At 47.7% G+C, this 15717-nt stretch overlaps 2 protein-coding genes across 9 annotated transcripts in view; one reads left to right on the forward strand and one right to left on the reverse strand.

Annotated features, from left to right (window-relative positions):
• Positions 1 to 3812, forward strand: part of pex5lb (peroxisomal biogenesis factor 5-like b) — a 31790-nt gene extending 27978 nt beyond the window's left edge. For 2 of the 3 annotated variants that reach the window (XM_070974941.1, XM_070974940.1), the window contains one exon: positions 1 to 3808. This exon is cut by the window's left edge and continues 261 nt beyond it. The gene's annotated coding sequence lies outside the window, so the exon portion shown is untranslated. The other variant, XM_070974942.1, reaches the window with a different exon arrangement.
• Positions 3813 to 4624: 812 nt separating this feature from the next.
• On the reverse strand, positions 4625 to 14534 carry mfn1a (mitofusin 1a). 6 transcript variants are annotated; one of them, XM_070974204.1, is made up of 17 exons: positions 14420 to 14534; positions 13135 to 13270; positions 11602 to 11764; positions 11304 to 11428; positions 10785 to 10893; positions 10557 to 10664; positions 9678 to 9831; positions 9092 to 9159; positions 8887 to 9008; positions 8680 to 8806; positions 8316 to 8420; positions 7007 to 7109; positions 6710 to 6930; positions 6505 to 6606; positions 5950 to 6146; positions 5728 to 5862; positions 4625 to 4746 (listed from the first exon to the last, which is right to left on the reverse strand). In XM_070974204.1, exons 1-17 carry the CDS (start codon positions 14532 to 14534, stop codon positions 4680 to 4682), a joined length of 2157 nt encoding a protein of 718 aa, XP_070830305.1. In that variant the 3' UTR covers positions 4625 to 4679. The 6 variants fall into 6 exon arrangements, with proteins under 6 accessions (XP_070830305.1, XP_070830304.1, XP_070830303.1 ...); XM_070974203.1 differs by having other exon boundaries at positions 7007 to 7106; positions 9669 to 9831; XM_070974202.1 differs by having other exon boundaries at positions 9669 to 9831.
• Positions 14535 to 15717: the final 1183 nt, after the last annotated feature.

Below are 15717 nucleotides of genomic sequence, written 5' to 3' on the forward strand. Positions count from 1 at the left end.
GTGAGTGTTGTCTCCCAGGAATGGTGGACCAGAGGCTGAGACAGGTTTGGTTTGAAACCAAAGAGACCACGATGGCTGCAGGAAGGTTTTTGCAACATAACAGCACAACCCTTTAGCTTCCTGTAAGAACTCTGTTTGTAACTGTTGTCCCAGCGCTGGTGACGAGGTCAGCGAAGCTTCCTTTGTTCAGGACGTCTGTAGGTCTTCACACCCTCCTCACGTTTCCACTTCACGCTGAAATATTAGGCCCTAAAAGGCGCTCCAGTGTTCTGTGATTGCTTACACGCTTGTTGTGGACTTTGGCTCACTGCGTCAAACACAACACTTTGAGGTCAACATCTCGCTCACCTGTCCTGTCTGGTGGATGGTTTATGCATCCTGCCCTGTGTTGTGGTCTGGCCATCTGGTCTGGTCCACCCTCAGCAGTTTGTCTGGCAGGTCTTGAGAGCATGATGTCATGGTTGGGTTCTTCTGTAGAAACCCTGATTCCAGAGCAGCAGCGATGCTGTCAAAAAACATCAATAAAAATCCTTTTTGACACAAACTGACCTGAGAACAGCTCAGAGTCAGTATATTTCATGCTCTTCATTGATCTCTGTAAATATCTCTTATTGTGAATCTGATGCAGCGACACGTTTCACAGACTGAAAGATGAGGAACGCTCCAGAAACACCTGATTGATCATTCAATTTTCAATTCAGTTCAATTTATTTGTATAGCGCCAAATCACAACAGAAGTTGTCTCAGGACACTTTCCATATAGAGCTGGTACAGACCAAACTCTTTATCTACAGAGAACCAACAATTCCATTCCACAGGTAAACAGGCTGATTGGTAACAGGTGAGAGGATCATGATTGGGTATGAGAGGGGCGTCACTTTGTGAACACATGAAGTCAGTGAACAGTTTGATGGAAATGACTGATTCTGGTTTTACTGGTTTCACAGAGTCCAGTGTTTTGGGATCAGGGCTGTAGTTGTTCTCCAGTCTAAATGTCTGGACCCTCTGTCCAGCCTCCCTCACCCGCATGATTGATGACATGGTCCACCAAAGAGACTCTAATGAGACAATATGTCTCTGTCTATCGTTTTGTCCCTCCGTGGTTTTGTTCTCTTCCTCCTACTCTTCCTCTCGCTCTCACTGCCTCCATGTTTGTCCTCACAGGACAGGTGAGCTGACCTGAGGTCGGTACATTTGGTACCTTTGTTCGAGGCGTGTTTAAAAATGTTTTGATGCTTTCGTCTGAGCGTTCACGTCAGTGTGTAAGCAATCAACAAAAACTGGAAGAACGATTAAAGAGCCACTCAACAGCAGGCTGAACAGCACTGTGACCACGCCCAGCAGTGACGTCACAGCGTCCTGACACACCTGGAGTACATTCCAACATCACTGCAACAATGCTGCAGTTTTTCTGAAGATTTCTGTCTGTTTTCCAGTGCCCCTCCTTCATATCTCGTCATATTTTAGGACGAAAACTCAGTTTTCTGTTTCAGTTTGCTGCTGATACGAAGCAAACTTTCCTGCTTGTTTAGCTTTTTATTTCCACAATGTGACGGAGGGAAAACTCATCTTCTGATCGAAATGTCAACGCTCTCATCACAGTTAAGCTCCTGCCAGTAAAACTCAGCACTTCCTGCATCAGTGTTTCACACTAAAAGCCTTGGAAACTCCTTCCTGGTAGGCCTTTACTGTGAAAGGTGCAGGTGACGGCGCAGTCGGTGAACTGTTGTTGCTGTCGTTCAGATGGAGCCGACTGTGGACAACAGACGTTAGGCTGAACGTGACGCTTTGACCGAAATCCTCCTCAGATGATTCCACTGTTTTCTGCTCAAACTGCTGCTTCTCTTCACTCTGCTGACGCTCAGCAGCTGTTCAGCCTCCTTCAGTCTGACCTGCAGAGAAAACAGAAACCGTCCTGCATCTGAAACGTCTTTGTGTTCTGAGAAACGAGAAGCTGATCGCTGATTGATCGCTGATCAACATCTGACACACTTCACCTGTTGACACCATGTTTGATTCAAAGGATCAGCATCACTGATCAATCAGTAACTTCAAAACATAGTTTAGTGTTAGAACAGATCGATAAAATATGCTGAGATCATTGATCCGCTGAATGAACTTTGAACCTCAGTATGACATCACATGACATGACCGCTTTAAACCTTTACAGCATGTGAGCGTTAACAACAGCTGATACTTCGAGAATATAAGTTTTGGTTCTGGATGAGAAACGAGCTCAGGGAGGACAGTGAGGAGGAGGAAGAGGAGGAGGAGGAAGATGCAGAGTTCTCGCTGCTCTGACTGTAGAAATAAAAACTGACTCTTCAGATTCTGGCGAGATAAAAACCTGCAGTTTGTCACCTGCACATGAAGTACAGTGAAGTACATTATTATATTCCGAAGTAGTCACGTACTCTCAAGTACAATGAAATACAGTAAAGTACTCTAAAGTACAGTGAAGTACAATGAAATACTATAAACTACAGTAAACTACTTGAAGGACAGTGAATTCTGAAGTACTATAAACTGCAGTGAAGTACTAGAAACTGAGTACTCCGATCTGACAGAAATGACCTTCTTCATCTTCTTCTGTCTCTTCGTTCCCTCCAAACGTTAAAAGCCATATTTGGTCGCTGCTGATGATCATGTGACCAGACTGAAAGTGTCTGCGTGTCGTTTCGGGAACAGAAAACGGTCAGAGCTCACCTGTTGTTGCTCTCAGGTGTTTGACAAACTGAACGTGTCCGAATCTGTCAGCTGCTCTTTCTATCGACTCCACTGTTTGTCGAGTTTCACTTCCTTGTCTTATTTTGACGGTCCTTTGTCTCACTTCCTTCCTGTCTTTGGCTCTCAGGTGAATCTTCTGGCTTCAGGTTGATCCAACAACAATTCACACCTGCAGCAGTTTCTCTGCACAAAACACAGATTTAGTGGAGTGAAATCTATTTATACAGCAGATCACATTTTAACCTTAATATCCAAACAGCTAAACACGTAATCAATCCCTCAGTCCAGTTAATCAATATTTATTCAGCATTTGTAACAAACAGTACAGGTGTGTTTTCTAACCAAAGTTTGTTTGAAAATCAGCAGTTCACTGAGAGCTCGACGTGCTGCAGAAACAGTTCAAACAGCCTCGTTCTGTGATTCCTTTATTACTGCAGCTGTTAGCACTTAGCATTTAGCATGAATCCCCTCAAACTCCTAAATAATGCTGACGTCGTTTGTGTTGCACGGCACCGGTCCTGCAGGGGAGGCAGTTTGAGTCTGAGACGAGTTTAAACCCAGCAGGTGAGCTCAGTGCTCTCAGGTGTTCAGGTGAGGGAAACACCTGCTGGATCAGAGCCGAGCGTGTTTTCTGAAGCTGCCGCACGACGAGCTCTCAGTCTGTTTAAGTCTTCACATGCTGCTGCTGCTGAAGGGAAGATTCACAAACCTTCATGAGTTTTCAGCTCAGAGGAAACGTCGTCTGAGACAAACATGTCGAAAATGATGATCTGAAGGAAATCTGACGTCCGCTTCATTTCTCCGATCAGGCAGATTTTAAACGAACCTCTGAATCTTTAAGTTCTTTATGTGATCTCAGATCTTAAAGTTTTCACATCATCTACGGAAATAGCTAAAATAGATAATAACATAAATAATAATAACAGTCTTGTTCAGGTTTTCCTTCAAGCGATGTGATTGGTTGATGAATAAGCTGTGTGAATCTTCCCTCTGCAGCTTCTGATGAATTCAAATGAAACGACTGTACAGACAATAATCACATGTAAACTGCTGATAGTTTAGAAATAAACAGCTGATACAGAAGCTGAAGAACTCTGTGTTTCATTTGTCAAGCTCTTGTTCTGAAACTTACTTCACAAAATTGTGACAAATGTAAGTAATAATAATAACAATAATAATAATAATAATAATAATAATAATAATAATAATAATAATAATAATAATAAACACGGTAACATTTTGCTTGTGTTTTGTAACAAAGTAACAAAGTTAAATCTGAGATTTAGTTCAAATCAACTGAATTTCAAAAATGCAGCGACGGGTTTCAGCCACTGGAGGGTGCTGCTGTCTTCTTCGGTAATCTGATTCAAGATCAGATCAAACGTCAGGTCTCTTTTCTGCAAAGATCCATTTCTGAGGAGGAAATCTATCCATCCATCTGCCTGCTCACCTGTCTGTCTACCTGCTCACCTGTCTGGCATCTCATCACAGTTAGTTAGAAAATGCTGCAGCTGCATCTCAAGATTCAAATCTGGAGACAGAAAATACTCTGAAATGAGTCAGAGGTGGACTGTGGAGGCAGGTGTTCACCTGTCAGCCATGTTTTAATCATCAATAGATTCTTCATCATGAACGGATTGTAAGATTCTGAGAGACTCTCAGCTGCTGATGAAGACGGTGATCCAGCTGAAAACATTGAACCGATGCTAAAACAAGTTTGTGCTTTGATGTTTGACAGTTTTTAAGGTTATTTATTGATCACTGATGATTGTTATTAACAGCTAAAATGTGAGAATCATCATTATGGTTCAGCTCCTGAATCCTGTCCATCAGCACTAAACGCTGCTAAAACGACCATGTGTCCTGTTGTCATCGCTCCACTTTAAATGTCCATGAGCCGAGCAGACCAGCGGGGGGCGCTGCTCACCACCAATCCACAGTCTGGTCTTTGTTCAGTTTCCCTGCAGGTACTGAACAGAGAAGGCCTCCAGCTGAGTCTCCAACTCTGTGGCTCTGTTCCTGAAACACCAAGAAAACTTCATCTGCATCCAGAGGAGAAGAAGAAACACAGGAAGGTAGAAAGGTAAAGGTACAGCACAGGAAGGCAGAAAGGTAAAGGTACAGCACAGGAAGGTAGAAAGGTAAAGGTACAGCACAGGAAGGCAGAAAGGTAAAGGTACAGCACAGGAAGGTAGAAAGGTAAAGGTACAGCACAGGAAGGTAGAAAGGTAAAGGTACAAAGTAAAGAAAGGTAGAAAGGTAAAGGTACAGCACAGGAAGGTAGAAAGGTAAAGGTACAAAGTAAAGAAAGGTAGAAAGGTAAAGGTACAGCACAGGAAGGTAGAAAGGTAAAGGTACAAAGTAAAGAAAGGTAGAAAGGTAAAGGTACAGTACAGGAAGGTAGAAAGGTAAAGGTACAAAGTAAAGAAAGGTAGAAAGGTAAAGGTACAGTACAGGAAGGTAGAAAGGTAAAGGTACAAAGTAAAGAAAGGTAGAAAGGTAAAGGTACAGTACAGGAAGGTAGAAAGGTAAAGGTACAAAGTAAAGAAAGGTAGAAAGGTAAAGGTACAGTACAGGAAGGTAGAAAGGTAAAGGTACAAAGTAAAGAAAGGTAGAAAGGTAAAGGTACAAAGTAAAGAAAGGTAGAAAGGTAAAGGTACAGCACAGGAAGGTACAGTTCAGTGAAGCCGGCTGGTGTTCGTACTGCAGCAGCACAGACTGTCAGCGTGCAGCGTTCTGCCCTCTGAAGGTAACTGATCCACCAGACTACTCTGGAACCAGGTCTTTCTCTGCAGGACGGATTACACTACGCTCTGTTTTGGTCGTGGTGAACTAGCCTAAACCAGCTCAGTGTGAACAGGTCTGATTCTTAGAGGAGATCCATCTCCTCCCTGATGGAGGTCTGGTTTCTGCTGTCAGTGGACAGAAGTGAGATTTGTATCTCAGTGACTCAAACCCGTCAGCTCTGACTGACACCCATCAGTGCCTGTGACCTCTGACCTGAAGGCCTTGGACCTCCTCTGGATGTTCTCCAGTCTCTGGATCCTGAAGCTCAGCTGTCGGATGCTTCCCTCCAGCTCGGCTTCACTCAGGTCCACTCGCTGAGTCAGACGGCTGAACGTGGACGACAGCTCCCTCAAACACAAACACACCAGGTGAGTTTAAGAGTCAGTCAGGTGTTCGCTCAGGGACTGTGAGTGGAGGAGGGGGGCGGGATCTTACTTGTACACCTGCTGGCTACAGGCAGAGCTGCAGACGGGGATGACGGCCCTCAGGCGGTGGGTGGCGTGCTCCACGAACTGCTGCTTCAGTGCACGCTCTCTGCTGGCGTTGGTCCAGGTGAGCTTCTCGTACAGGTAGAGTAGGCCGTACAGAGAGACGGAGAGCGCGATGAGACGCCAGCCCACCGAACGCCACACCTGCAGCACACAGACACACCTGAGACACCAGTTTACAGGCTCTAACCAGTCAGACGGAGCTGCCTGCAGGTCTTCCTCTCTGTCACAGCTGAACTGTACTGCACCGTTTCCTCTCATCACACATGGGGTCACCTGAGCCACTGATCCACAGGCGGAGGTAATGCAGAGAAGAAGAAGACTGCAGCGGGTGAACGGATGGAAACAATGCAAACAAACTTTCAACATGTTTGATTGGTCAGTGATTCTGTGACTGACGTGGGTGGAGTTCCTCTGTGAACAAGAACGTGAGCTGCACCTTAGAGGACCTTCAGTCAGGATTATTAACGACCGCTGAGGACTCAATGACGACAGGACGTACCACTCCACCAATCACCAGCACCGTCATGGACGCCCGGGAGGTGACGGAGACCAGACCTGTTGCTATGGAAACCACCAGCTCATCCTTAAAGGTGGAGGTCTCCTGCAGAGAGAGAAGCGGAGGGATGTTTCTGTGGTTGCACTCGTCGTGTTTACAGACCAGAAAAACACACGAGCACATTTAAAAGGAGCCTTGACGTGAACACCTGCCGCCGCGGGTCGCCGCCGCTCAGCGCTCGCTTGGCGTTGGCGGCTCCGATGAACCGGGAGACGAGGGCAGTCCAGCCCAGAGAAAACTGGAACTCGATGTTTTCACGGAAATCTGCGCAGAGGTCGATGAGGCCGAGGTCATAGGTCAACTCGAAGGAGGCAGAGGGAGCGGAGAGCTGCTCCTGGACAGACAGAGACAGCAGGGGACGGACGCTGTCTGAGGACAGAGGAGACAATCGAGCATCACGCCGCCTGCTTGTGATGAAACACGTGAACAAAGTGAGACCTCGTACCGATCATGTGTCTCTGAGCGTCTCTGATGTCTCTGAGGACGCTGACGGAGCAGCGATGAGCCAAACAGCCGACCAGCCGCTCGTCCACATGCTGCAGCAGCTTCTGAGGAGAGAACACAGCCACAGCTCCTCATCATCACCTTCATCATCATCATCATCACGTACCGTCATACCACAGCCACAGCTCCTCATCATCACCTTCATCATCACGTACCGTCATACCACAGCCACAGCTCCTCATCATCACCTTCATCATCACGTACCGTCATACCACAGCCACAGCTCCTCATCATCACCTTCATCATCATCATCATCACGTACCGTCATACCACAGCCACAGCTCCTCATCATCACCTTCATCATCATCACGTACCGTCATACCACAGCCACAGCTCCTCATCATCACCTTCATCATCATCATCATCACGTACCGTCATACCACAGCCACAGCTCCTCATCATCACCTTCATCATAATCACGTACCGTCATACCACAGCCACAGCTCCTCATCATCACCTTCATCATCATCATCATCATCACGTACCGTCATACCACAGCCACAGCTCCTCGTCATCACCTTCATCATCATCACGTACCATCACACGGCTTCATCAGCTTCAGCGTGGAGTAGAAACGACTATTCATGGCCTAAAACTAACAAACTCAGTGAGTTGAAATATTAACGAGTTAACCTTTGACCTCACTGAATGCTGTCAATCAAACTTTGACACACCGCGCTGTCAAAGCGCGTGTCCTCCTCTCAGGCTCTGTACAGCTAACAAGATCCACCAATCAGAGTGAGGACAGCCTGTCTGAGAGGCAGCACTGAGGGCAAAAATACTCCGCCCGCACGCACGCACACACACACACACACACACACACACACACACACACACACACACACACACACACTCAGTGTTTGTGATGTAAACTGGATTGGAAGTAAAGCGGCTTAATGTGTTATCAGTTCCTCTAAAGGAACATTTTGGTTAAGAGTGCGTGTGTGTGTGTGTGTGTGCGTGTGTGTGTGTATGTTGTGTGAGGTGTAGTCAGGTGTGTTCAGGTGCAGAGAGGTTACAGCGTGAAGGAGACTTCAAAAGAACAGTCCAACATTTGATGTTTCAGGTGGATCAGACAGATGTAGATGGAGTTAAGCTAGCCAGTCTTTGTGCTAAGCTAGGCTTTGTGCTAAGCTAAGCTAAGCTAAGCTAAGCTAAGCTAAGCATGTGCTGGACTGAACTAAACTTTGTTCCTTGTAGTCAGCAGAGGTTGAGTACTTGCATCAGAGTAGTTTTACTGCAGTACTCACAGTTTTGTAGAGCTGCAGAGTTTCTTGTGTCGGGTTGAAATCCGCTCTGAACTCGTCCACCAGAACAGGAAGTGACCGGATCTGATCCGACAGAGCCGCCGCAACCTGACGACGACAACACGAAGCTGCTGTGACGCACGCCCGCCCGCCTACAGACGCTCTCTGTGAGGTCTTCACTCGGGTTATAAAGAACTGTGACAGACTTCAGCCCATTTACAGAGTAAACCTGTCAGCGCCCCCCGGTGGACAAACGGTGTAATGGAGACTCTGCTCAAACACATCTTTGATATTTCTCTGGTGGTCAGGCTGATACATGATGATGTAAAGACTGCACAATCAGCTGATGTGTGTGAACCTTGTTCACCTTGGCAGCGACATCATCACTCAGAGTCCTGATCCTCTCTTTGACGTTGTCGGTCAGACGGTTAATCTGCCCTCGAACAAAGTCCAGCCGGTCCCTCTGATCCTCCCGCTCCTCCAGGCACAAGATCCTGTCAGAGGTGAAAGTCAGACACTCAGAGACTCGAGGAAGCCACCTGTGGAAATGAGCTGATTCGTTAGTTTTCCTGACTTCCTGTCTGCAGAGGCGATGTTGATGGCGTCCATCACAGCTTTGATGGCCTCGGTGATCTGCCACGCTCTCACTGTGTGCTGCTCAAACTTCGCCTTCACGGCGGACTGAGAGATGAACTCCTGCGGGGTCAAAGGTCATCCTGCAGTTATCTTTGGTCAGGCTTAACAGTTTCTGTCCACGCTGAAATGTGACCTTTCTGTACCTCGAACGTCCTCTCGAACGTCTGGAACTCTCTCAGTCTGTCGTGGAAACCTTCAGCCAGAGCGCCACCTGCAGGAGGAAGCATGTCAGAGTCTGTAGGATCGTCAGCAAAGACAGAACAGACCAGAGTCCAGAGTCAGCGACTGAAACCAGGTCCTCACACCAGAATCTGGATCCGTTGTTGTTCATCAGACAGTGACGCGTTTAACTCTTCATGCAAACAGAAAGGTTCTTCCGCTGGTTTGAGGTGATTTTTGCCCTTTTCACAGAAAGACTTAATGCACTCAACGAAGATGGAAACACATTTTGTGAAGAAGTGCTGACCAGCTCCTCACACTCATGGCAGGGTCAGGGTCAGCATTAGGAGAGGGGTCAGGGGTCAGGGTCAGTGTTATGGGGTCAGGGTCAGCGTCATGGGGTCAGGGTCAGCATTAGGAGAGGGGTCAGGGGTCAGGATCAGCATTAGGAGAGGGGTGAGGGGTCAGGGGTCAGGGTCAGCATTAGGAGAGGGGTCAGGGAAGCTGTCAGTCGCCTCCTCTGAGACATGAAGGGAGGCTCCTCCTCCTGCTGTCCCTCACCTGGCTCACCTGTCTCAGGCATGCCCTGCGCTCGCTGCATCCTGGAGCTCAGAACCTCTTTGGCCGCGACAAAGAAGATCCTCCCCGGAGCCTCGTCCAGGCCGACCACCTTCAGCTCCTCGGCCAGGAAACTCACGCAGCGGTCCAGGTGCTGCTTCCTCACCTGGGCAGCAGAAGGACACAGAGGGTTCATCCAGTTCCCGTTACCACATCCATGTTTCCTTCACCTGCATCCTTTCCTCGTGTATTAGTCTGATGTAAGAGACCGGGAAACGGTTCGTCAGGGTCTGAGCCTCTGATTGGCTCGAACCACGACGTTGTTTTCTAACCCGAACCAACCAATGAGCAGCAGCCAGTCAGAGGCTCTTTATACACATGAAGCATTGGTTGATAATCTGTTTGTAAATTCACGATTTAATAATCCAGATTATGAATAGAAAGTCTTTAAAGTTGTAGAAATGTTTTATCAAAGATTTTTAAAATAATTCTAATCAATAAAGAGAGAACCAATCATAACCGTCAACACAGATTCTTGTTTCTAACTGGTCCAGATCAGTCGATCGGCTGCAGCGATCAATCACCAACAGATTTCTGAGAGGAGTCTGATGACGACTTCAGTGAAGGAGGAGCGCAGGAAGACGAGTGTGTCCTTCATGACAGAGGACGGGAAAGAGACATGATCGTCTCCTTATTGTCCAGAGTTTCTGTTTTCTGTCAGACATCCCATAATTCTGCTTACAAGGGAGCAGGATCAATACAGTTAATCAGCAGAGGACAGCTGAGGTTAGTCCAGTTTAAACTGGAGTTAGACTGACGTCTAACACACACACACACACACACACACACACACACACACACACACACACACACACACACACACACACACACCTCCTCGATGTATTCAGGCTCGCTCACTGAAGCGTCCCATCTGTTGTGGAGGATGAAGATATTCGGTTTTGAGATTCTCTCGCTGACTTTGTGGAAGAAAAGTTTCTCCTGCAGGAAGAAAAACAAAGCTATTGAAACGTCGAGGTCATCGATATGAAATATTAATCATCAATAAATACAGAAACACACAAAGCTCCTCTGATCTCAACGATCAATACGTTCCCTCACAGTGTTCATCAGCGTCGACTCTGCGTTTCCCACCAGGACGAAGACGTCGGCGTCCAGACAGAACTTATCGATCCAGCTGTCCAACTCCAGGGTGACATCAGTGCCGGGGCTGGGTCAGAGGTCAGAGGTCACAGGTCAGAGATGATTGTTAGTTGATGAGTGAAAATCTTACTGCTGGACTTGACTTTCATGTTTTTAGTTAAATGTACAGATGCAGGTTCGGACATCCAGCAGCGTTTGTCTTTGTGCTTCTGGATGGATTCTGATTGGCTGACAGATCTCCTCCAATCACAAAGAAGCCAAGGTGAGTTGTGAACGAATGAACGAACGAACGAGCGAATGGACGGACGGACGGACGGACGGACGGACGGACGGACGGACGGACGGACGGACGGGAAACCAGCAGGTGCCACCAAAGAAGAGGATCAATAAACACTGATGGGTAATCTGGACAGGAAGCATGATGAGACGTTCATGGACCGAGAGCGGAAACACCTGCACAGGTGAACGGTGTGTCACCTGTCCATGAGCACCAGGTCGTCTCTCAGCAGAGCGCAGCGACTTTTGGGCCAGAACACTTTGACCAGACTGCCTGAGTCCAGAGTTGGATCCATGTGGAGGGCGTGGGCCAGCTGGTTCACCGTCTGAGGAGGAGGAGGAAGAGGAGGAGGAGGAAGGTGGAGTTATCACTGAGACACAATAATAATCACTCTGAAGGAAACAGTCTGACATTTTAAAACCCTCAGATCAGTTTCATCTGATCGTGGACTTTCCAAAATGTCGGCCTGTTCCTTTAAAGCCTCTCTGTTTGTCGTACGCTGACGCTCTTCCTCTCATTGGACGCCTCGGCGGTGAGGTAAGCCTCGCCTTCGTCGGTTCCTTCCACCCTCAGGAAACAGTTGGTGGTGTGACCGATGCCGGTGGGCAGCACTCGGTCTCTCAGCATGGCGTTGATCACGGTGCTCTTCCCGTTGCTGGTCCTGGATCAGACAGACATCACATCTTTAATAATATGAACGACATAAATAAACATGTAACATGTCGACGGAGCAGAAGCCTCTCTGCTGAGGAAGATCATGTGATACTACTGAAAGCTCTAGAAGAGCCACGAGTGAGACCTGAGGTGAGATCATTTTGTGTCCTGACGCTTGTTGACTTCATGTCTTTCATAGTTTCAGATATATTTCACTTTTTAAGTTTTATTGATGTGAGGGCGACTGTGAAACATGTTCAGCCAAGTTCTTGAACTGGTGCTGGTCCAGACCTGGTCCTGGACTCTTAAAGGTCTGCCCTGCAGATATGATGACGCAAACAAAGGGGGACACCTCATGAAAACAAAGGGAACCTTTAAAAAGGAGCTTTGAAACAAAACGACAAATGAGACGATTCCACGTCCACAACGAATGAACACAAACTGAAACGCTGAAACCATTAAAAATCCTGAAAAAAGAAAAACATGTTCATGAGTTAGTCTCATTTTCTGCAAGTCAGTCATTACATCATCCATCAGTCATGACATCATCCATCAGTCATGACATCATCCATCAGTCATTACATCATCCATCAGTCATTTCATCATCCATCAGTCATGACATCATCCATCAGTCATTTCATCATCCATCAGTCATGACATCATCCATCAGTCATTTCATCATCCATCAGTCATTACATCATCCATCAGTCATGACATCATCCATCAGTCATTACATCATGCATCAGTCATGACATCATGCATCAGTCATTACATCATGCATCAGTCATGACATCATGCATCAGTCATTACATCATCCATCAGTCATGACATCATCAGTTTCCACAGAAAGTCACACTTTATCACAGTGAGAAACGTCTCCGGCATCGTTGGTCAGTTCATAACGAGTGAAGCAGGAAACTGTTTGTGGATCAGAGATCATTTCCTCTGAGTGAGTTTGCTCTGAGAGGACAAACCTCGTATCTCCGCTTCACTTTCCACTGCTGCTGGAATCAAAGCCGACAGCAGACGTCTCTTCTTTTACAGTCAGACCTTGAACTCCTCATCTTTCACGAGGAATAAAGGAAAAGAGCACCTCACACTTCACACTTTTAGTCAACTGAATAATGAACTCATTGGGAGTATATTTGGTTAAGAGCGTCACGGTGAGACATCTGGTCTGAAAGCCCATCAGACGTCACCATGAGCACAGCTCCTCGTATCGATCACTTGGATAAGGTTGATCAGTAACTCTGTGACACTGATTTGTGCGAGTGGAAGTTAAACAACCACGTGTTGTCACGTGACCACGCACGCAGCTGAGCGTCCAGCGAGGAAGACGATGATGCGTGTGAGTCGCTCAGGGTTTGTGGGTCGTACCTGCCGAAGAAGGCCACCTTCATGTGTCTCCTGAGCAGAACCTCTCGGATGGTGGACAGTTTGGTGGCACAGCTCTGCATCTCCAGACTCTGCTCCTCCACGGCCACCTGGCCCAGGTCGTCTCCCCGCCACGCCTCTGACATCACAAACAAACAAACAAACAAACATGTTTACAGCTCTTTGGCCACAAACAGCAGCTACCGTCACTTCACAGTCAGGACTGTATTGAGCCATGAAAGAGGAAAGTCTTGGTTGTGTGTTGGAGACGGTGACAGCGTCTCACTGCAGTGGTTCCCAACGCGAGGTCCGCGACCCCACAAAGGGCCGGTTAAAGGACCGACCCTCGTACGACGACATCTTTCCTGAGTTGCTACGATTCCAGTGGACGTGTAGTAAAGTTACTTCACACCATGACTGTCTTAATTTGATCAAACTTTAGATTTGTGTCTTCTTCAGGTGTCCATCGTGGTGGACTGTGGCTCAGCTGTTCTGAACGTCCTCTGACTGCTGGTCTCGCCTCCTGCAGTCCAGTACTGAACACAGGAGCCCCCCCGGCCCCGTGAGCTCAGCCCCCTCCTGGTCATGCTGGACACCCACGACTGAAAACTCGAGAACTCTGCCGCGAGGGTGGAGGACGACACCACCATCACGGGCTGGACTTCAAACAGCGGGAGACGTCACATGAGGAGGACGTCAACAGTCTCAACATCAACAAGACCAACGAGCTGGAGGATTTTAGGAAACAGGAGGTGAAGACGCACAGCGGCACCTCCACCAGAGGAGCCGAGGAGGAGCGGGTGGAGAGCTCCAGGTCTCTCTGAGACAGCTGAGCTCCTGAAGGACACCTCAGGACATCACAGGACGCTGAAAGACAAACCAGCCACAGTCAGAAGAATCTGCTGCTGGACCATCAGAGGACAGCGTCCGTCCTCAGGCTGAGACTTGACTCATCCTCGTCTCTGTCCTGTGACACGTTCAGCGGCGTTGATCCGCCGTGAGCTGAACGTGAGAAGGTACCGAGCCCGATGACGGTGAAGGTGGAGGACATGACATCACCACAGCGTGGAGTAAGACCAGCACACCAGTGCATCACCAGTACACCAGTGCATCACCAGTACACCAGTTTAACGACTCGACCAGTTAAAGGAAACGACTCATGAAGCAGAGCCAGTTCAAACTAGTTCACACACGAGTTCACACTGCAGCTGAGAAACCACCGACACACCTGAGCTACACCAGTGTGTGTGTGTGTGTGTGTGTGTGTGTGTGTGTGTGTGTGTGGGACCTTCCACAAAGGTGGAGCCATCCTTCACAAAGTCCAGCAGTTGATCAAAGATGGAGGTGATTGAACGCTTTGCCACAACAAAATGCCGCAGAGGAGACGGATCCACGGCGTCCATGACACCTGACACACACACACACACACACACACACACACACACACACACACACACACACACACACACACACACAAAAGGCACAAAAACACACTGTTGGTGTACAGATGAAACCTTGCTCACTGCTAACTCACACACACACACACACACACACACACACACACACACACACACACACACACACACACACACGGTCACTGAAGGCGTGTGTTTACCGTGTCGTTCAGAGGTCAGTCGTGTTTTCAGGGTTCGTCCCCACAGACTCGCCGTCAGCTCCCATCATCCCTCTGTGCAACACATCGACATCAGAACAACCACTGACTGATCGTCAGCACGCAAAGCTCAGCTTACACTGTGTGTGTGTGTGTGTGTGTGTGTGTGTGTGTGTGTGTGTGTACAGGCAGATCCTCTTAGCAGGACTTAGAGCTGCTTCAACTGTCACACCCGCAGCCTCAACAACCTCAATCTCACATGAGCGTGTGTGTGTGTGTGTGTGTGTGTGTGTGTGTGTGTGTGTGCGCGTGTGTTTTATTTAAAGGTTATTTCAGTTTCATGATCACTTTCTGTTCGTTGTCATTATTTTAATCGTATTTTCCCGATTACTTCTCCAGTCGATCCTCTGAATAAAAACTGCCTCATTAGTCCTGAAGGGGGCAGTACAACCACACCTGTGACCTGTGTGTGTGTGTGTGTGTGTGTGTGTGTGTGTGTGTGTGTTTTGATGGTTCTCTGTAGACCAGTACACCAGAACATCTCTGGTCAGTACACCAGTTTAACAGCAGCAGGAAAATGAACGGCTCGATCAGTTTAAGGGCAGAAATGAAACCAGTTCAAACCAGTCGACAGCAGATTTTAACTGCAGGGGGCGCCACCGAGGCAAGAACGTCTTCTTTACAGCGTGTTAATTAGTTTGACTGAATTGTGCATATTAAACTCCAAGAAATGACGTGAAAAATAAGAATTCATGTGCAGGAAAAGAGGAGAAATGAGCTGAATGACGAGTTCATTCATGAAGAATTACAGATTTAACACATACGGTGCTACGATTCAGGAACAGCTCCATCAGAGTGTGTGTGTGTGTGTGTGTGTGTGTGTGTGTGTGTGTGTGTGTGTGTGTGCGTGTGCGCCATGTATTCTTCATCATTGTGAGGACTCACCCTCCTTATGGGGACAGGTCCCCACAATG

Source organism: Chaetodon trifascialis, chromosome 11, assembly GCF_039877785.1.
Source record: "Chaetodon trifascialis isolate fChaTrf1 chromosome 11, fChaTrf1.hap1, whole genome shotgun sequence".
NCBI lineage: Eukaryota > Metazoa > Chordata > Actinopteri > Chaetodontiformes > Chaetodontidae > Chaetodon > Chaetodon trifascialis.

Excerpts from the sequence above, each read along its gene's own strand:
- mfn1a (XM_070974202.1), bottom strand. The coding sequence starts at position 14,534 with ATGGACGCCGTGGATCCGTCTCCTCTGCGGCATTTTGTTGTGGCAAAG. Across the intron at positions 11,429-11,601 it reads ATGAGAGGAAGAGCGTCAGC|ACGGTGAACCAGCTGGCCCA; the intron begins GTACGACAAACA and ends CCTCCTCCTCAG. Across the intron at positions 6,607-6,709 it reads GCGGCGACCCGCGGCGGCAG|GAGACCTCCACCTTTAAGGA; the intron begins GTGTTCACGTCA and ends CTCTCTCTGCAG.